This window comes from Choloepus didactylus, chromosome 9, assembly GCF_015220235.1.
Source record: "Choloepus didactylus isolate mChoDid1 chromosome 9, mChoDid1.pri, whole genome shotgun sequence".
In the NCBI taxonomy this organism is placed as follows: Eukaryota; Metazoa; Chordata; class Mammalia; order Pilosa; family Megalonychidae; genus Choloepus; species Choloepus didactylus.
Window position 1 is genome coordinate 135148312 of NC_051315.1, and position 20348 is coordinate 135168659.

Below are 20348 nucleotides of genomic sequence, written 5' to 3' on the forward strand. Positions count from 1 at the left end.
CTGACTGATGGACGCAGGAGGGGACAGCTGCTGCTCATTCCGTTGGCTGACTACGTGTTCCAAACCTCCCTCCAAACTAATGAAGTGCGTGCAACCTTTGACCCCATTTGCCCGGCCCAGATGACACTGTCCAGGGCCAGTGGCTCTTGGTCGTGGAGAATGTGGGTCTAGGGCCTGGGGTGTCACCGTGAGCCTGGGGGCCTGGGCGGCCGTGTGCCCCCCAAAGGGGGCCACGCTCCCCTGCTGGCCCTGGCAGAGCCACCGCCCGCGGGATTTGCAGTCAGGCGCTTGCCCAGGTCGGGGCCCCAGCGCCGAGACCACCCAGGCGTGAGCTGCCTAGTTGCCCTTTCCTCTCCCTCACCCTGTGCCCACTTGGAGCTGGTGGCAGGGCAGGATGATGCCCGCACTGGACGCTCGCCCGGTGGCCCTTGCTGCTGCTGTGTGGGGTGCAGACGCGGACGGGGCAGCACCCTGTCGGGAAATGGGGCTCTGTCTGTGGTAGGGGGATTTTTTTAAATGACAAAGGCTTACTCAGGAGAATGTTGTTCGTTCTCAGTAGTATAGGTTGCAATTCTTAATGGCAAATAATAAAAGTTTCAGTAGAAAACAAACTGTGTGTGTCTGTTTTTTCCCTTGACGTGGTTTCCAGAAAAAAATACGATGGGATAGTTTTTGAGCTCAGGATACCCTGTGGACGATTGAGTCTGGGTTTGGTGGCTGTTGTGGCCGCTGTGGGAAACAGCTGCAGCGCCACCTCCCCAGATGCCTGCCCACCTGTCCCTGTGAGCCTCGGACCGTCTGTGCGCAAGGGAAACGGGACTCCAGGGAGCTGGAGAGGAGTGGAGCACTGTCCACAGAGTGGCCTTGGCTGGTCCGGGAGGTGCGTCCCTGCCATAGACGGGGAGCTCGCCCTGCCGAGCCCACCTGCAGGGAGCTGTGTGGCCCCAGGCCCTGCCCTCCGCCCTGCCTGGGCCCCAGCGGCGCCGACGGGAGGCCTGGCCCACTCGGTGCCTCCACCCCCCACGTCGGGCTTCAGTGCAGAGTGACTGAGACCAGCCAGGACGAGACAGGATGGCCCAAGGGTCTGCGTCCCGGCCTCAGAAACGCCTGTCGATGCTGTTATCTCCGTCCGGCTGCTATGACAAACGCCAGCAGCTTCGTGCCCAATTCAGCACACCCTGACTCAGCCCTGGGGGTCGATGTCCAAACTGTCTCGCTGGGCTGAAGTTGGGGGCTGCAGCAGTGCCCACAGCACAGCACCCCCTCCTCCGACTCGGACCCCTGCCCCCTCTCCTAGGGACCTGGTGATGGCCCGGACCCACCAGCACCAGCCAGGGCCACCCCCACCTCTGGGTCCGTCACCTCCTCCTGTCTGCAGAGCCCCCTTCACCACGTCGGGTCACATGTCCACGGGTCCGAGGGATCAAGACGTGACATCGGGGTGAGGCAGGGCAGCCGTCAGCTCAGGGCCGTGGCCTGGGCCCTACAGCCTCGCCACACCCCTGGGAAATCCTAAACAGTGTTTACTGACTGAAGCTTTACCTGCCCTGTTAATCTTCCAATCCCCACTGCCAGCCTCTGGGACGACTCCTGAGGAGTGGCCACCACCTGGTGGCCTCAGGTCTTTCTAGGATTCAATCTAACGTTTTTACTATGCAGAGTGAGATCTTTGTTATACAGACATTTTGGAAAGACAGGGAAATTACAACAGCCCCCCCCGACCCAGAAATAGGGGGATTCCACACTTAGTCCCTGCTTGTGACGCAGACCAGCCGATGGGCCGCAGTGCAGAGCTTCCGTCACTGTCTCTGCATCTCGCACGTGTGCAGGGAGAGCTCGAGCCCGTACAATGGCTGCACGGGGGGAGAACCAGGGGGACGAGCAAGTCCACTGCCAGCAGTGCTCCAGGGCTCCCGGAGCCCGCAGTGTTTCCAGTAACAGGCACAGACGGGCCCCACCTGGCTTCTCGGGGCTGCTGGGGGTCTCCTGCTCAAGGCGCCTGGGGCTTCACCACCCTGGGCACCCTCCTGACCTCCCGGCCACACCAGGTTCCGCCAAACCTGGCAGCTGGCTTGTGAGCAGCTGCAACTCGGTGTTCACCTGGAACGCCAGGCCGCTTTGCTCGGCTGGGACTTGGACTTCCTGGCAGTGCAGGAAAATGCCAAGACCCTTGGACTGCTGCCCAGGCAGACCCGGAGGGCCCTGCTGGGTCCACCTGGCTACGGCACCGGCAGAGCTGGCCTCCCCCCAAGATGGCACCAAGCATGCGTGCTGCTGGATGCGTCCCCGTGGTTCCAGCTGGAGCCGTGTGAAGCGCAGAGCGCTGGGAACGGTAATGCCTCACATCTGGGGTTGTGACGAAAAGAATCGCAAGGCTGTGACCAGGCATGTCTGACGTGCCCGCCGGGCTGCCCACACTGCCCAGCCAGGATGGCCTCCGGGCTGTGGGCAGGACCAAGGCCTCACCTGCAGCTGAGAAAGGGCTGGGGCCGCCGGAGGGTCCCTCCTGGCCCTGGGGGGAGGGAGCCTCGTGCCCACACCCGCTCAGTCCCAGGCTGGGAGTCCAAGCAAAAGTGAAGCTTCCACTGCCAGTTCCATGTTAGCTTTTATTGGTGCCTGTAAGAAATCCAGAATGCCACTGGCTGCCACGTGAACGACCTCACCGAAGCCCCCGGATGCAGAGATCTAAACGTCGACAAACGCGCAGGAGCAGCTACAGGACATGAGGGGGTGCGGGGCCAGGGCAGCGGGCTTTGGCCAGAACGGCCCTGCACCCAGTGTGCTCGCGCTGCCTGGCGCCGACGTGCCCCCCGATGCCAGCCAGGCTCGTGGTCTCCTCCGTGTTCCTGCGTTGCCGCTGCTGCCCATGGAAACCACACAGTCCCCACCGTGGTGACCGGGAACCTCCTGCAGACGCAGCAGCCAGTGGCCCCGTGAGGGAGAGGCCACGCTGCTGCTCCCGGCGAGCGCCGGCTACTTCCACAGCTCCTCCAGTGGCCGCTGCACAGCGGTTCGAATGGTGTCCTCAGAGAGTGTGCGGATTTCCTCGTGGACGTCCTCGACACTTCTGGAAGCATCCACGGCCTGTTTCCCCAAAGGGAACATGGGAGAAAGAGGCGGGTTAGTGCCTTCCTCATGCCCTGATGCACGGGGGTCTCAGAGCTGCGCTGTGGCGGGCCGACCTGCATGCCCTGGCACAGAACTCAGGGAGATGGGACCCCAGCCCCTCCCTGACGCCCCACATCTGCACGGGAAGGTCAGCTGGGGGTGGGGGTGGGGTGGCTGCTGCCACATCGGCCTCCTTGAGGCCTGGCAGGGTGCAGCCCGGCACCCCGGCCGCTGTCTGGTCACAAGGCCGGGACTTGCCTCGCTCCCCACAGGCACGGCTGGGCCCGTGGGGCCACCGGGGCTGAGCAGCAGCACGAGCACCTCCCGCCCAGCCCTCGACCCAACACCCAGCGCAGCAGTGGCCACCCAGGGAGGGGAGGGATCCAAAGGCCCCGTGTCACTCGCCACCCGCACTGCCACTTCCCCAAGGCGCACAGCACTCACTAGTTTACCCACAGCCAACAGCAGGGAGCCCAGTGTTACTGCTCCAGTTCACACGAGAGGACACGGGGCCGATGGCAGCTGTCGAACCCACACCCCTGACGGCCACACCCGGGGCCAGGCGAGCCTGGGCCTGGCTTCTCCACTCCTGAAGGAGGAACTTAATTCTGCAGTCGGCTGGCCGTTGCCCTGCACTAACAGGAGGGCTGCTCGGGTCAGTCACGTGTGTGCACGTGAAGCACGGCGCACCACATAAAAGGCACCGAAATAACGCTCGGCGTTAGCCCAGGACGGGAGAGGGGAACTTCTCTCCCAGGACAGAGGAGTTGGCGAGGGGACCGGAGGGAAACCAAGGCCCTCCTAGGCAGGCCCGAGGCGGCAAATCCTGGGAAAGCTGCTAGTGAATTCAGAGGCACGGAGAAGGATTTCAGGGCTCCCTGAGGCACATCTAGAAGTGACAATGACTTCCCTGGCACCCCGAGGCCCACACGGCGCCCCGTCGGCAAGGGGGCCAGAGCGAACAGGCCTCAGGAGCATCGTCTCCACTTCAGGGGAAGCTCCGAAACCACCACCGGGAGACGGAAGATGCACAATAAACCAAGAGGCACAAAGGAAAAAAACCGTCAACCAAGAATTCTACATCTGGCAAAACTATCTTTTGCACATGAAGGGGAAACTAAGACACTTGCAGATGACCAGAAGCACAGGCCTGCGAGAACCTCTGAGGGGAGGCCCTGAGGCTGAGTTCAAGGACACAGACGGTAACTTGAAACCATAACGAGAAAGAAGAACGGTGGTGAGCGTAAGCACACAGCACACATGGACTCTGTATTAACTGTACTTCTGGTTTGTAACCGCTTCCCCCCTTGCATGACTTACCAGGCAAATGTATAAAAATGACACTTAAAGTAAAGATTAACAGCATACAGTGTATGAAGATGTAATATGAGATAATAAAACATAAAGGGGGAGGGAAAGATAAAGAATACAGTTTGTGTACCACTGAAACCAGGTTGACACTGTTTGTTATTAGTTTAAGATGTTAACTGTAATCACAAAGGTAACCACTAAGAAGCTGAAAAATACAAAGCAAAGAAGGGAGTCAAAACAGTACACTACAGAAAAACAACTAAACACACAAAAAAAAGACAAACCAAAAAAAACAGTAATGGAGCACTGAAGAACCAAAAACCACACAAGACATACAGAAAAAAGCCGGCCGAGTAGCAAAGTAAATCCTTCCTCTCAGTTCCCCTAAATACCAATGGATTACCCCCTCTCCCTTTTAAAAGGCAGAGAATGGAAGATTGAAAAAAATTCACCCCAACAAAATTCCAAAAAAAAGCAGGACCCACCTCGATGCTGTCTGCAAGAGACTCAATTAGGCACAAAGACGCAAAGGGGTGAAAGTAAAAGGTGGAAGAAGATATTCCCTGCAAACAGTAATCAAAAGAGAACTGGACTGCAGGGTTATTGTCAGGTAAAATAGTTTCAGTCAAAAAATATTGGAAGAGACAAAGAAGGATATTCTAGAATGCTAAAATGTTCAATCCAGCAAAAAGACAGAATGATCATAAACATATCCTCATCTCACAACAGAACCCCAAACTATATGAAGAAAAAGCTGACAGAAATAAAGGGAGAAACAGCTCTACAGGAATATCTGGAGACTTCAATACCGCATTTCAATAACTGACAGAACATCTAAGGAAACGGAGGACTTGACAACACTGTTAGCCAACTAAACCTCACGGACACATAAAGAAACCCCCCCCCCAACACCAGTGGATCACATGGGCTTCTCAGGTCACATGGAACATTTTTAAGATGGACCGTATGTCCAGCCACAAGTCAAGTGGTAATAAATTTGAAAATACTGAAATCATACAAAGTGTCTTCTTGGACCACAATGTTAATAAAGCTATATATCAATAACAAGGAAAAGTAGAAAATTATAAACAGATGGAAATTAACACACTATTAAACAACCAATGAGTCAAAGAGGAAATTGCAAAGGAAACTAGGAAATATCTTTAGACAAATGAAAACGAAAACACAACATACCAAAACTTATGAGAGGCAGAAAAGGCAACGTTCAAAGGGAAATACAAGATCACAAATTGATACCCTAACTTCACATCTACAGAATCTAAAACAAGAAGAGCAAACTGAGCCCAAAGTTAGTAGAAGGAAGGAAATAGTAAAGATTAGGGCAGAGATAAATGAAATAGAGAACAGAAAAACAAGAGACTCAACAAAACCCAAAGTTTATTTTTGGTAAAAACAATAAAATTGACAAACCTTCACTCTGATTGACAGAGAGGTCACAAATGACTAAAATCAGGAATGAAAGTGGGAACATTACTACCAACCTTATTGAAATGAAAAGGATTATAAAAGGGTACTATGAATTTATATGCCATCAAATTAGGAAACCTAGGTGAAATGGACAAATTCCTAGAAACATACGAAATTACCTAATCTGATGCAAAATGAAATAGAAAATCACAACAGACCTATAACATCAAGAGATGGCATCAGGAATCAAAAACTCCCCACAGAGAAAAGTCTAGGGCCGGACGGTTTTACTGCTGAATTCTTCCAAATGTTTCAAGAAAATTTAACAATGATCCTTCTCAAACTCTTCCAAACAATAGATGAGGAGGGATTTGTTCCTAACTCATCCTAGGAGGTCGGCATTACCCTGATACCAAAGCCAGAAAAAGAGAGCACAAGAAAGGACAACTGCCAACCAACATACCGAATGAATACAGATGCCAAAATATTCAACACAATTCAGGATTCAGTTTGAGCCCAGGAGCACGTTAAATCCCATGGCCTAGTGGGATTTACTACAGGAATGCGAGGACAGTTCGACCTAAGAAAATAAATCAATGTAGTACACCACATTAACAGGATGAAGGAAAAAAGCGCACATGATCTCAACTGATACAGGAAAGAATCCACAATACATTCATGTTAAAAAAAAAAACAAAAACAGAAAAGTAGGACTGGAAGGGGACTTTCTCAACATGACAGAGGGCATTTATGGAAAAACCCACAGCAATTATCACACTCAGTGGTAAAGTCCCCCAGGATCAAGACAGGGACTTCTGCTGTCTCCGTGGGTCAACTTTGTACTGGAAAGTTCAAGCCAGAAGGATCAGGCAAGAGAGAGAAAAGGCACCCAAACTGGAAAAGAAGAAGTCAGATTATCCCTGTTTGCAGATGACATGAACCTCTATACAGAAAATCCGAAAGAATCCATGAGAAGCTACTAGAACTAATAAATTCAGCAACGTTGTGGGATACAAGATAAGTCAGCTGAATTTCTATATGTCAGTAATGAACAATCTGAAGATATAATCAAAACAATTCCATTTACAATAGCATCTAAATGAATAAAATACCTAGGAGTAAATTAAAGCAAGGAGGTGAAAGACTTATACACTGAAAACTACAAAACATTGCTAAAAGAAATTAAAGACCTAAACGGATGGAAAGACATCTCATGTCCATGGATAGGAGGACAATAGTGTTAGGATATCGATACCTGCCTAAAGTGATCTACAAATTCAGTGCCATCCCTATCAAAATTTCAGCAATGTTTTTTGCAGAAATGGAAAAGCTGATCCTCAAATTTATATGGAGTTGCGAGGGGCCCAGACAACCAAAACCATCCTGGTAAACAAGAACAAAGATGGCAGACCCACAATTCCTAATTTCCAAACTTACCACAAAACTACAGTAATAAAAACAGCATGGTACTGGCCTAAGGATGGACATATAGTCCAAAGGAACAGAACTGAAAATCCAGAGATAAATCCACACATTTATGGCCAATTGATTTTCCACAAGCCTGTCATTTCCACTTAGTGGGAAAAAAATATTCTCTTCAAGAAAAAGTGCCCAGACAACAGGAAATCCACATAAAAAGAATGAATGTGGACCCCCACCTCTCGCCATATACAAAAATGAATTCAAAATGTTCAATGCCCTAAATATAATAGCTAGTACTAGAAAACTCTTACAAGAAAACAGGGAAATATCTTCAGGATATTGGATATTGGCAGTGGATTTTAGATTTTACATCAAAAGCACAAGCAACAAAGAAAAAACATAAATGGACTTCATCAAAATTAATTAAAAACTTTTGTGCATCGAAAGAGAAATGAAAAAATAAAGTTTCACTGGCTGAGAGATTTCAAATAGAGTTGAGAGGTCATTCTGGAAGTTATTCTTATGCACTATACAGACACCATTTTTAGTTGGTAGTGTATTGGAATAGCTAAAAGGAAATACCTGAAACTGTTGAACTGCAACCCAGTAGTCTCGATTCTTAGACAATAGCTTACACTGTGTGACCATGTGATTGTGAAAACCTTGTGGCTCCCACTCCCTTTATCCAGAGTATGGACAGGTGAGTAGAAAAATGAGGACAAAAAGTAAATGAAGTATAGGGAGGGATGGGAATATGGGATGTTTTGGGTGTTCTTTTTTACTTTAATTTTTATTCTTATTTTTTTGTATGTGGTAATGACGGTGTTCAAAAATTGTGATGAATGCACCACTATATAATGGTACTGTGAACAACTGATTGTACACCGTGGATGACTGTATGCTATGTGAATATACCTCAATGAAGTTGAATTAAAAAAAAGCTTTGGTACATAAATGGGCAATCTCAATCTTGAGGATGATTGTATAACTGTAGCTTACATGGTGTGTCTGTGTGATTGTGAAAACCTTGTGGCTCACACTCCCTTTATCCAGTGTATGTAAGGACACAAGAGTAGAAAAATGGGGACAAAAGTTAAATGAAAAATAGAGTGGGATTGGGGGGGGGGTATGGAATGCTTTGGGTGTTTTATCTTACTTTTAATTTTATTCTTATTTTTATTTCGGGGGGAGTAAGGAAAATGTTCAAAAATTGATTGTGGTGATGAATGCACAACTCTATGATGGTGCTGTGAACAACCAATTGTATACTGTGGATGAGTATATGGTATGTGAATGTATCTCAATAAAACTGAATTTTTTAAAAAAGGGCATTATCAAGAAAGTGAAAAGACAACCTACAGAATGGAAGAAAATATTTGGAAACCATAAATCTGATAAGGGTTTAACATCCAAAATATATAAAGAACTCCTAACAACTCAACAACAAAAAGATAACCCAATTTTAAAAAACGGGTCAAGGATTTGAAAAGACATTTCTCCAAAGATATTCAAACGGTCAACAGGTATATGAAAAGATGTTCAACATCATTAGCCATTAGAGAAATGCAAATTAAAACTACGAGATACTGGTCACACCCCCTAGGATGGTCATTATCATAAAAACTGAAAATAACGAGAGCTGTTAAGGATGTGGAGAAGTGGGAAACCTCGTACACAGTTGGTGAGAATGTAAAATGGTGCAGACCTGGTGAAAAAAATTTTGGCAGGTCCTTATACAGAATTACCACATGACCCAGCAACTCCACGCCGGGTACAAACCTGCACAACGACAAGCAGGGCTCAGACAGACGTCTGCTCACCAGTGCTCACTGCAGCATCATCTGTGATGTACAAAAGGTGGAGGCAGCCTGAGCGTCCCACAAGAGACAAACGGATAGAGACAATGTGGTCTATCCAGACAAGGAATATTATTATGCTGTAAAAAGTGAAGTGCTGGCACATGCTTCAACATGGATGAACCTTGACACATCAAGATGAGTGAAACAAGCCAGACACAAAAGGGCAAATATTCTGTAATTTCTCTTCTCAAAGTACTTAATGTCAAAGAAATGTCCACTGAAAATGGTTAAAATGATTTTTCTGTTAGGTAAATATAACGGGTAAAAATAAATTTTTTTTTAAAAATGCACATGGAACCTACAGTACAGGCAAAGGAGACCCACACCAGGGCCCTCCCGCCCGGCCATGACAAGGAGCAGCGAGTAGAGAAAGACGGGGAATTGTCACCAGCAGGCAGCGCAGCGGGGACACAAACCACAAGAGGTGCTTGGTCGCAGCAATGACCAGAAACACAGACAGAGCCAAGGGCCTCCGTTCTTCCGCAGAAAGGCAAAGATCCAAAGCATCGGTGACGGTGACCAGGGCAAAGGTGAGACCAGCGGCGGCCTCGCCCCTGGCGAGGGGACTAGCCGGCTCCTCTGTGTTCCGAAGGCAGCCTGGGTGCATTCACTGGACTTCTAATGTGTGTACTCCCTCACCCAGCGAGCGCCATGCCAGAATCACCTGCATCACGCACAGCCAGGCACAGCGAGACACACAGCAGCGTATTTATTACAGCACTAAAGCAATACAGATGGCAAACGATAATGAACTGGTTAAATAAATTGTGGTCTTGCTACTAAATGAAATTCTATATAGCTGTTGAAGGAGTAAAACAGATTTATATACGTGAACACAGAAAAATATCCAATAACCCACTATTTAACTTTAAAAGTACTTTGCAGGAAACCTCACAGAGTGATTATGTTTAAATGAAAGTTCAGGTGTGGGTGTGCGTAAGTCCCCTGAAGGAAGGGCCTGCACCGTCCTCAGGGACAATCACCAAAAGGTGGGAACAACGCAGGTGTCCACCGAGAGGTGAACGGACAAACAGCATGTGACACACACACACACACACGCACACACAAATGGAGTATGAGTCGGCCATCAGAAGGAATGATGTTCTGAGATTTGCTCAGTGAAATAAGCCAGAAGCAAACGGACAAAAACTGTGTCATGGCACTTATAAGAGAGGACTAGGGATAGCAAGTTCTCAGAGACAAAAAGTACGATAAAGGCTACAGGTAAAGGGGAAGGGGGAGTTTTTGTGGGTGTAGAGTGTTAGGAAAAAAAGTCAATAAAAAATAATACATAAAACAAGAAGATAATAGGATTTCAACATTTTTAAGAAAAAATCACATGATTAAAGTCTTTATAGTTAAAGAGGAAAACGTAGTGTTCATTGATAGAAACAAGCTGTGGGGATCATTTTTCAAAAGTGACTGGAATTTGGAAGTATTGTTACTCTACTTATCATTTACCAGACAAGGCACCAAATTTCTGCATTTTGCAAAATGGACCAAAGGACCAGAACTTGCTGGCACTGGGGACGGTGCGGAGACACCCCGGCCGGCGCGGGGCTGGGCTCCGGTGCCCTGTGGCCTCTCCTCGCGGCCACCCTGGGCGACGGGGGCCACCGCCTCACCTTCCAGTTCAGCGTGGGGTCCGTCATCAGCTGCTGGAAGCACCGCAACGCCCGCTCCTGGAACGCCCAGTTCTCGTAGCGCTCGCAGCCGAACTCGCCACGGGTGGCCGCGTCCGCCAGCCTCAGCTGCAGGAACAGGATCAGGTCGGGTTTGGGGAGGCCCACGTCAGGCTGCTTACACCAGTCTAGGGAAAAGTTCTGCCAGGACAGAAGCCAGTGGTCAGAGAAAGAAAGCTCAATGGGCCCTTACTTTTGGTTTCATGAGTCACAAAAAGGAGGAAACAACGAGCAAAGGCCTGGTGAGGTACAAGAATGGCTAATCCATACAAAGCGTGGGGTCTTTCTTTTTCTCTTTTTAAATGGAAATCCAAAGTGTTCTTGCTTTCTCTCATGCCAGCTTCTTTTTTTAACTTCTTGAACACATTCAAAATAGACAAAAAAAAGGAAGGGTGCCATGGCCCCACAAACTCGGCCCTCGGGCCTGGTCTCTGCGGGCATCCTGCTGAAGGATGGCCTTGTGGGGCAGAGGGCACTGTCCATGCCACGGAGCCACAAGCCAGCCCAGGGGACCCCGCTGTGTGCTTTCTCCCACACACGCTCTGGCCATTGCCTTTCTTTCTCAAGAGAAGGAGAAGAAGGAGACAGAGGTTGACAGGAAGCCAGTGGGTGATGGCCACAAGGGCTGAGCTGTAGGGTCTGCCTGACGTACTCCCTCTCTAAGGGTGGCGTCCCCGTTTCCACAGCCTGAGCTCACCCATCTCCCGGAGCCAAGATGAGGACCCAGGCCCAGAACCGCAGGCCCAGAGGACGCTGTGAGGCCCTTCCAAGGGCCCGTGTGCTGCCAGCAATTCCAAACAGCCGCACCCCTGAGGGTCCCTGGAACAGCCCGAAGCTTGTATCTGTCTCATCCTCATTACATAAACCAGACCTGAGAAACCACATGCTTGAGAGGGAAAGTGTCTCCCTAAAGGCTTCCAGCTACCATGAAGAAGGGACAACAGCATGCGGAGAGCATCCCGAGGCAGCCCCTGAGGAGTTACGGGGCCATCAAAGGCTGTCAGAGCCAACAAGACCACCCAGCGTGAGCCTCCTGATGGACACCCCAACACTCCCTGCAGTACCCTTGCAGAAATAAAATTAAAATATTTTAAGTGCAAGGAAACAAGATTTAAGAAACGTTTCAATAGATAGAATTTAATTGGATTCTGATTCACAGTAACTATAAAAATACCAGTAAGACAAAGCAAACAGCATTTGAGAGAGAACTGAAATCACTACCAGTCCTTTTTAGGTGAGACTGTTTTAAAGAAAGTTCCTGTGTCCTAGGGACATGGCCAAGATCCTCAGTAGTGGCCTCGGGAGGGATGGAAGTGGGCACAGAGGACAAACGGGTCCAAGGCCAGGGTGGCACCTGAGGGTCACCAATTATTTGTTATTATACACTTTAAAAGCTCTAAATAAAAAGTGGACAAAAGGGGTAACACCTGTGAAACGACAGCAATGTGGGACAGGCAAGTCAGGAAAGAATAAGTGACAGCCAGGCAATGGATGAGAACCCAGTACCAAGGGGCCGCCTTTGGAAATGTACCCTCCGAAATATATCATCCGAGTCCCAGGTACGGCTCTGTCTGTGAAAACAAGACTTAAATATTCACTCTTCCTAACAATTCATCTAGCGAAGAGGTAAAAGGAACATAAGACTCCTAACACTCCTGAAGACAGTGGCTGGAGTACTTCACACACCTGCTCTGCAGTCTTAGCTGATCCCCAGCACAAAGGGGGGTGACACTGATCACACACTCGGCCTCACCTGGCCACACCTGCCAGGGTGAAGCCACCAGCACTCACCTCCTTGGCACTGGTGAATGCGACCCCAGAGAACGCGTATCTGTCCACGACGAGGGTGACTCCCTGGTCCAACTTTTCTTTAATTAACGGCCTAAAACACAGAGAATGCTTCTCAGTCGGAGTCACAGCTCCACACACCATAACTGCCAGGCCTGAGGGGCCCGGCAGGACCGCTCAGAAACGGAAACAATGGCAGGATTCTGAGACCGGGACTTGTGGCCCTTATTTTTTTAATTCAAGAAATCCTTTAAAAATCTTTAAAATTAATCTCTGGATCTTCTCTTTAGAAGACCCCAAGCCCATGGGCACTCCCGGCAAAGCCCAACATGCAAAAGAGAACTGCACTGAACAGACTAACAAGCACGGCTGACAAAGACGGACGCTCGTGCAGGACAGGAGGATAAAGGAGGCTGTCCTTGGCTGTCTGGGGGGTGCCAGTGGTGCCCGACTGACCGACTGAGCCCGTGAAGGGAAAGGCCAGCAGAGGAGCATGGCAGGAGCAGGGGGGCCAGGGGCCGCAGGGATGCCCGTGCCCTCAGGCCTGGACATGGGGAAGGAGTGAAGAGGTTAAAAGGAGTCATGGGTTACAGAGGTTACAACAGGGACATAGGGACGTTTTTGACCAGATGACGCCAGGTCCAGCACCCATTCCCAAGGCTGCCAAGACCTGGGGAAGAAATGACCTCGCAAAGGCAGAGGGGCTCAAGAAGCAACACTTAAACCAGAGAAGACAAAAGTTCATTTCTACTCCACAAATTTTACTGGGAACCTATAAATTCCAGAGCCCACATACGAAGCACTTTGGAGGAACAAAAAGACGGATACCTGGACAAGAAGCTCACAGAAGCTTCTCTCTCTAAGCCGAGTCGGCAGGTAAACTCACTGCCCCCTCTCCGTGGGACATGACTCTCAGGGGTGCAAGTCTCCCTGGCAACCCAGGAAATGACTTCCAGGACTAAGCCTGGACCCGGCATTATGGGATTGAGAAAATCTTGACCAAAAGAGGGAAGAGAAATGAAACAAAATTAAGTTTTGGTGGCTGAGAGATTCCAAGTGGAGTCAAGAGGTCATTCTGGAGGTCATTCTTACTGCATTATGTAGATATCTTTTTAGTATATTGGAATAGCTACAAGCAAATACCTGAAACTGTTCAACTGCAACCTAAATAGCCTTGATTCTTGAAGATGATTGCATAACTATATAGCTTTCAAAGTGTGCCTGTGATTGTGAAAACCTTGTGGCTCCCACTCCCTTTATCCAGTGTATGGACAGGTGAGTAGAAAAATGAGGACAAAAAGTAAATAAGTAATAGCAGGGTATGGGATTTTTTGGGCATTCTTTTTTACTTTTATTTTTATTCTTTTTATTTTTTTGGAGTAATGAAAACATTCAAAAATTGATTGTGATGAATGCACAACTATATAACAGTACTATGAACAAGTGACTGTACACTTTGGATGACTGTATGATATATGAATATATCTCAATAAAATTGCACACAAAAAAACTCACAGAATAGCACAGGGAAAGACATCTCCAACAATAAGAAGAAATTTCTATCACAGCAATGTTTAAAATTGTAATCTATTAAAAAAAAAAAGATTTAATTGCCTTACTACAGGAAATTTGATGAATAAATGTAACACATGTACTACAGAGAATTGTGCAGCTGTAAAAAAGAATGAAAACATGCCCATGAACAGATATAAAATGATCTCCTGATACATTATGTAAATAAAGCAAAAGGCAAGGGTCCAAAATGTGCTACACTCTCCATATGAAAGAAAGGGAATTAAGACAATACACATATAACTGCAGTTTTTTGTTGAAAAAAATCTCAAAAAGGGAACATTAGAAATTAATCAAATTGGTTATCCACAAGGGATGGGAAGGGCCTGGGTAGGAGGAGATGGCAATGTTGTGTCATTGTGGTGTTTGGAACAGCTAATTAAACAGAGACCAGGAGGGAAGTGGAGGAAAAGAAGACACTGCACAGAAGCCAAAAGGAAACAAATTTTCAGAGACCAGCAACTGATCCAGTTAAGACAAAGCATAGCAAAAGGGTGACGAGTGACAAGGCTGGAGGAAAGAATGAGTTTCTGTGTGAAGTGCCCGAGTGCCAGGGAAGGTCTGAAGCAGCCCAGCCGTGCTGAGGACTCTCCTTGGGGCTGCTGGCAGGGCCCAGGACGTGATGAGACCCTCATACCAGGCCTGCCAGGGGCACCATGGCCCCCATCCTGACGAGGAAGCCGTGATTCAGAGGGGATAGTCAACTGCCAAGGCCACCAAGCTGACGGGCAATGGTGGGGGATGTGAACCTGGCAGTGTGCCCGTGGCCTGAGGACTTTAAAGGGAGACCAAGAGGAAGCAAGTCTCAGACTAATCTGATGGCCACGGCCGGAGTGATCTGAGGGGGGTTGTCAGGAAGCCAGAAGTCTTGCAACAAGCAGCCCGTGGCAGAACAGATGGACAAAATTTAGAAAATAAAATTGGGGGTACTGTTCATTCTGACTTAGGCAGATGTATGTTTTATCACTCTCCTACAAAGTCACAAAAAGCAAAATTAGAACAATTACCTTAGTAAATCACAGATGCAGTAAAAGATTATAAAAATGGCCTCACTGTCATCTAATACTCAGCGTGGGAAGGGCTTCCCAGGAAGGCACAAAAGCTAGGCCAGAGGAGAGGATACAGGAACAAGGAGAAACCACATGCAAGTCCATCAGGAGACACCTGGCCAATGTCTACGGCCCAGCCTTTGTGCAGGATGCTCTACAGCAATGGAAAGAAACAAGGAAGAGCTGCATCACACTCGAGTGCAGCGATGTGCGAGGCAGTTAAAAAGCAAGCTGCGGAGGTGCTTGTATGATAGGACCTCACTTATGTTAAAAACGAAACAACCCCAGCCATCTATTTCTGCAAGGCAACACCGCAGGCATTCAACAAATATTATTTAAATGTTGACTGGAGAGGGAACCTACTATGAAGGTGTAAAAAAAAAAAAAAAGAAGAAAAGCATTCGCTATGATTCCTGGCTACCTCCCTTATAATCTAAATTAGTGTTTATTCAGAAATTTCAAAAGGGAGCTAATACCACTTCTGCTCACCAGACTGAATAAAAGAACCTCAAAAATGTAAAAGCACAACCTCAGCCTCCAGCTTCACTGTCACTGTTACTCAGGATGGAGAGGTGCATTTACTGAATCCCAAAGGTCAGCACTCATGGGAAAGCAAAGCACATGACGGGGAGCAAGCAGGCAGAGGGCAATGTTTTTACACTTGTTCCCAACGGTTAGCAGAAAAGAGCAGGTGCACCGAGTGATCTTCCATGTCACTCTTCTTTTCCAAGTAGGAACTCAGAAGTTTTCCAATTTCAGTTGATCTTTCTAGACAAGAGAAAAACACACACAAAACTGAAGTCAGGCTTTCCATCCTACATGTGCTTTGGGCTGAGACTTCCCTCCCTGAACTCAAGTCTAGCTCTGCTACATCTCTAGGTGGGTTCAGACCGTCCCTGAAGCCAGAGGAGTTTCTCTGAAAAGACAAGCAGTGGAGAAACATCAGGACGAAAATGCCTCAGGAAAGAGGAGTTCAGGTAACAGGTAGTAATTTCAAAGAAGTATTTATGTAAGGCTGGGCACTCGGTTTCCTTGAAGATTAGGACTTACATTAAAAAAGCAGTTTTTTCCATTTCCCTGTCCCTTTTTTAATACTGTAAGCTGTCTTTTGTTTATGTGGGTATTGGTAATACTTTCATAAATACTGTCAAAGTCAAAATTTTACTTTAAATATTAAAAATATGTCCCCCAAAACCATCAGAGGGCAGAGCTATCAAAACAAATGAGAGGAATGCAAAAGGGCAGGAGGGAAGTCCTGGAGGTGAAGGATAAAGTGTCATCACTGTGGAAGGGCTTTCTTGGGAGTACACTTATGTCGAAACAGATTAAACCGTAGGCTTTAAACATGTGCATTTTATTGTACCATAAAGCGGTACCAGAGGGGAAAAAAAGGGAAAGATGCACCAAAACTGCGTGCCACGGGGCTGCGACCAATGGAAAACTACTTACAAAACGCAGACAACCTGAGGGCGCGCTCGGAAGCACGTCGCAGTCAGGACCCCCCCTCCCAGGTAATTTTAGGTGAAACAACTTCCCCACTGCTTGCTGCACCACACATCCCGCTGTTCCCAAAAGGAAGGTCGGCGCCGAGGTCCCAGTACGCAGATGACGGAGCCACACTGCGCCGCACCCCACGGGAGACCCTCCGCGCCCCTCGGCGCCCTACGCGGGGAACAGCGCGCACGCACCCGGGAAGCGGAGCAGTTCGGCGCGGTGGCCGGCGGCGCGCAGCGCGGACACCAGCTTGCGGCTCTGCGTGCTCTTCCCAGCGCGGTCCACGCCCTCCAGCACGATGAGCGCCCCGCGCCGGCCCGCCATTGCCGCGTCTTTCCCGCCGCGCGTCGTGGCCCGCGTCGCCTCCCGCTCCCGCTCCAGCCGCTCGGAGCTGCCATTGGCCGGCGTCGGCAGCGCGCGCCGGGATTGGCTGGGACGGGAGGCGTCGGCGGTGCGCGCTGGGATTGGCTGGGACGGGTGGCATCAGCGGCGTTTGCTGGGATTGGGTTGCGTCAGCAGCGCGGGCTGGGATTGGCTAAAGTGGGCTCGCGTTAGCTGGGGATCGCTGATGTTTGCCCGCGTTGGCCAGATTGGCTGGAACTGGACGGGGGGTGGGGCGAGGCGATGCGCGGCGGCTGTCACCCGCGCCTGCGCCTGGTGCGGAGTTCGGCTCACGGGTCGGGGTCCGGCGCGCTGTGACCCTCGCGGGCCCCCGTCGTCGGGTCGCAGGAAGGCAGGTCGGCGCCGGCAGAGCGCGGTCCCGCGTGGAGCTGCGCCGCGCCGCGCCGAGGGCTGGCCGGGCTGAGTGTCGCTCGGCCCGGGTCGAACGGAACGCTAGGCCGGCACCTGCGGGCCCCCGCCGCGCGGAGAGCTCAGGGCGAGGCCTTGGCCGCCCAGGCAGCGTGTCCCGAGCGCGTCTGCGGCCGCCTCTGACGCGAAAGCCCTGCTGTTCTCAGCGGCGCGCGGGGAGGATGCCCGGCCGGTGGCCGCGGGGCAGGTCCGGAGAAAGGATGGGGTAACACATTGTCCCCGCTGTTCCCGAAGCACAGGACTGCGAGGCTCGAGCTGCCGCCTCGGAAGAGTGCAGTCAGGATGTCACAGGGGAAGAGGCCGGGGCCCTGAAAGTCCTGGAAATCTCCCCAGCAACTGCCCCCTTGACTCCGGAGTGTGAGGCACCTGGAGGCTCCTTACGAAGACTTGAGCTTTGGTGCCTCCGACAGAAAAGCTGTGCCGGGACCCTTAGAAGCCGTCAGAATGCCTGCCCAGCCTGGAGAAGGCCCCGTGCCCACGGCGCTCAGCCGAGGGTCCGGGCGGCCCCTGCGCCGGCCTCGCGGTGAGGTCACCCCGGGAGCTGCCCACGCGTCAGCGCTGGGGCGTCCAGCTGTCTGCTCCGCAGTGCGCCCCAGACTCCTCCTCCGGGAAGCAGGCTTTGGTGATGAAATGGTAAACAGTCCCGAAAACAGAGAGGCAGTCGGTGTCCAGTCCTCGCAGAGACCCCAGCCCTTGGAAGATGCATGATAACGTTTGCTCCTGCTTGGACATCTTTCCAAGCAGCTTTTTTGTTATTTTGGTTTACAAAAAAACTAATATTTACATGTGGCAGATTGTCAAGTTGTCAGCAAGGCTACACCTCTGTTTGAAAGGAAAACATCTGGGAACTACATTTTCTAGAATCTTCTATGTGGTTAGTTTGCCATTGGAGGCACTTGTACAAAATTTGGAGGCCATCTTTCCTGAGAGGCAGTTGCAGCCAAAAATGTGGTAGATGTGAAACGTAAGGCTATTTTCTGGCAAGATTTTTTTAAATGCAATTTTATTGAGATATATTCACACACCATATAATCCAATCAAAGTATACACTCACTGGCTCGCTGTGTCATCACATAGCTGTGTATTCATCACCACAATCAATTTTAGAACATTTTCACTATTTAAAAAAAAAAAGAAAATTAAAAAAGGACACCCAAAAATCCCATACCCCTCCTCCCCTGCTATTACTCATTTACTTTTTGTCCCCTTTTTTCTACTCACCTGTCCATACACTGGATAAAAGGAGTGTGAGCCACGAGGTTTTCACAATGACAAGGTCACACTGTGTAGGCTATATAGTTACATGATCGTCTTCAAGAATCAAGGATACTGGGTTGCAGTTTGACACTTTCAGGTATTTCCTTCTAACTATTCCAATACACTAAAAACTAAAAATGGATATCTATGTAGCACGTAAGAATAATCTCCAGAGTGACCTCTCGATTCCATTTGAAATCTCTCAGCCACTGAAACTTCATTTTGTTTCATTTCTCTTCCCCCTTTTGGTCCAAGAAGGATTTGTCAATCCCATGATGCCGGGTCCAGCTCATCCCTGGGAGTCATGTCCCACGTTTCCAGGGAGATTTATACCCCTGAGAGTCATGTCCCACGTAGGGGGGAGGGCAGTGAGTTCACCTGCTTAAGTGGCTTAGACAGAGAGGCCACATCTGAGCCTCAAAAGAGGTTCTCTGGGGGTGACACTTAGGCACAATTATAAGCAGGCCTAGCCTCTCCTTTGCAGTAACAAGCTTCATAAGGGCCCAGCCTACTAAATTGGTAGTCCTGAATGCTTGTGAGAATATCAGGAATTCCCCAAGTGGGGAAGTTTTAATATTTCCACATTTTCCCTCAGTCCCTCAAGGGGGCTTTGCAAATACATTTTTATTCTGTGCCCAGATTTCTTTGGGATGTATCGGGGCTTCACAGTAACCTGTACAAACCAACCAGATCTCACTCCCTATTCAAAGTTCCATGTAATTATGGTATTTGAATAAACTGAACATACAAGTTAAATTATATAATGTGCTACAGAAAATATAAATTTTGTACCAAATAAATCTTTTCCCTTTGGTCTCACACAGAAGTTGGAGTTTTAAAATACAAGATTATCATGCTACCCTGTATTCTGATTTACCTTAGTCCTAACTAAGGCTGTTTCATGCATATCTCTTTTTCAGCTTCTTTAACTGTTCCTGTAGGCAGTAATACTGGCTTTCAGAGCTGCAGAACTCTAGCTCTGAGTTCAGGTGTGACACCCAAATTTCCAGGGAACTACCAGTTACATACAAAGAGCCCAGCATCTGAAAATTTAGAAATAACAGTTAAAACTCAGGAATAGATGTGACTGCTGTAAGAGCTTACAATCTAGGGACCTTTACAATGAGCTTTATTAAATATTTTGTACTCCTTAATCATTGATTGCCCAATCTCTGTCCTCTGTTCTATCCCCAGAAAACCTACGCTCTTGAATTCAGTTCTCCGTGTTTGCTCATTATAGTGGTTTACATTAGTGAGGACTTACAACATTTGCTCCTTTGTTTTTGGCTTACTTCACTCAACCTAATGTCCTCAAGATGCACTCACCTAGTTACCTGCCTCATGATCTGGCAAGACTCAGGTCCACCTGCTTCACTGCTGCAGACCAGAGAACCCGTGTTGAGACTCACAGTAGCTTCCCTGTGCGTTCTTGAGAGCACCTGCTCCAAGCTTCAGGCTTGGGTCATTGGCACCAATTTTCCTGACCTCGCCACCAACCCCACCCCTCCACCCCCATTTTTCTTGCAGTGGTGGTCCGTGCCTTTGTTTACATTATTGCCTGAGATACC

The 20348-nt window shown here is 49.0% G+C and overlaps 1 protein-coding gene across 3 annotated transcripts; it reads right to left on the bottom strand.

Annotated features, from left to right (window-relative positions):
* Positions 1 to 2586: 2586 nt before the first annotated feature.
* Positions 2587 to 17099, bottom strand: DTYMK (deoxythymidylate kinase). Of its 3 annotated transcripts, none has more exons than XM_037850319.1 (5): positions 16908 to 17099; positions 15879 to 15987; positions 12602 to 12692; positions 10754 to 10879; positions 2587 to 3084 (listed from the first exon to the last, which is right to left on the bottom strand). In XM_037850319.1, exons 1-5 carry the CDS (start codon positions 17035 to 17037, stop codon positions 2974 to 2976), a joined length of 567 nt encoding a protein of 188 aa, XP_037706247.1. In that variant the 5' UTR covers positions 17038 to 17099; the 3' UTR covers positions 2587 to 2973. The 3 variants fall into 3 exon arrangements, with proteins under 3 accessions (XP_037706247.1, XP_037706246.1, XP_037706248.1); XM_037850318.1 differs by having other exon boundaries at positions 10754 to 10951; positions 16908 to 17094; XM_037850320.1 differs by lacking the exons at positions 15879 to 15987; positions 16908 to 17099 and adding an exon at positions 13427 to 13662 and having other exon boundaries at positions 10754 to 10951.
* Positions 17100 to 20348: the final 3249 nt, after the last annotated feature.

What these genes read in the sequence shown, in the direction of transcription:
- DTYMK (XM_037850318.1), bottom strand. Translation starts at nt 17,037, where the DNA reads ATGGCGGGCCGGCGCGGGGCGCTCATCGTGCTGGAGGGCGTGGACCGC. An exon ending in GCTAACCGTTGGGAACAAGT is followed by an intron (nt 12,693 to 15,878) that starts GTAAAAACATTG and finishes TCTGTGTTTTAG; the next exon opens with GCCGTTAATTAAAGAAAAGT. An exon ending in ACCCCACGCTGAACTGGAAG is followed by an intron (nt 3,085 to 10,753) that starts GTGAGGCGGTGG and finishes TTGGGGAAACAG; the next exon opens with GCCGTGGATGCTTCCAGAAG.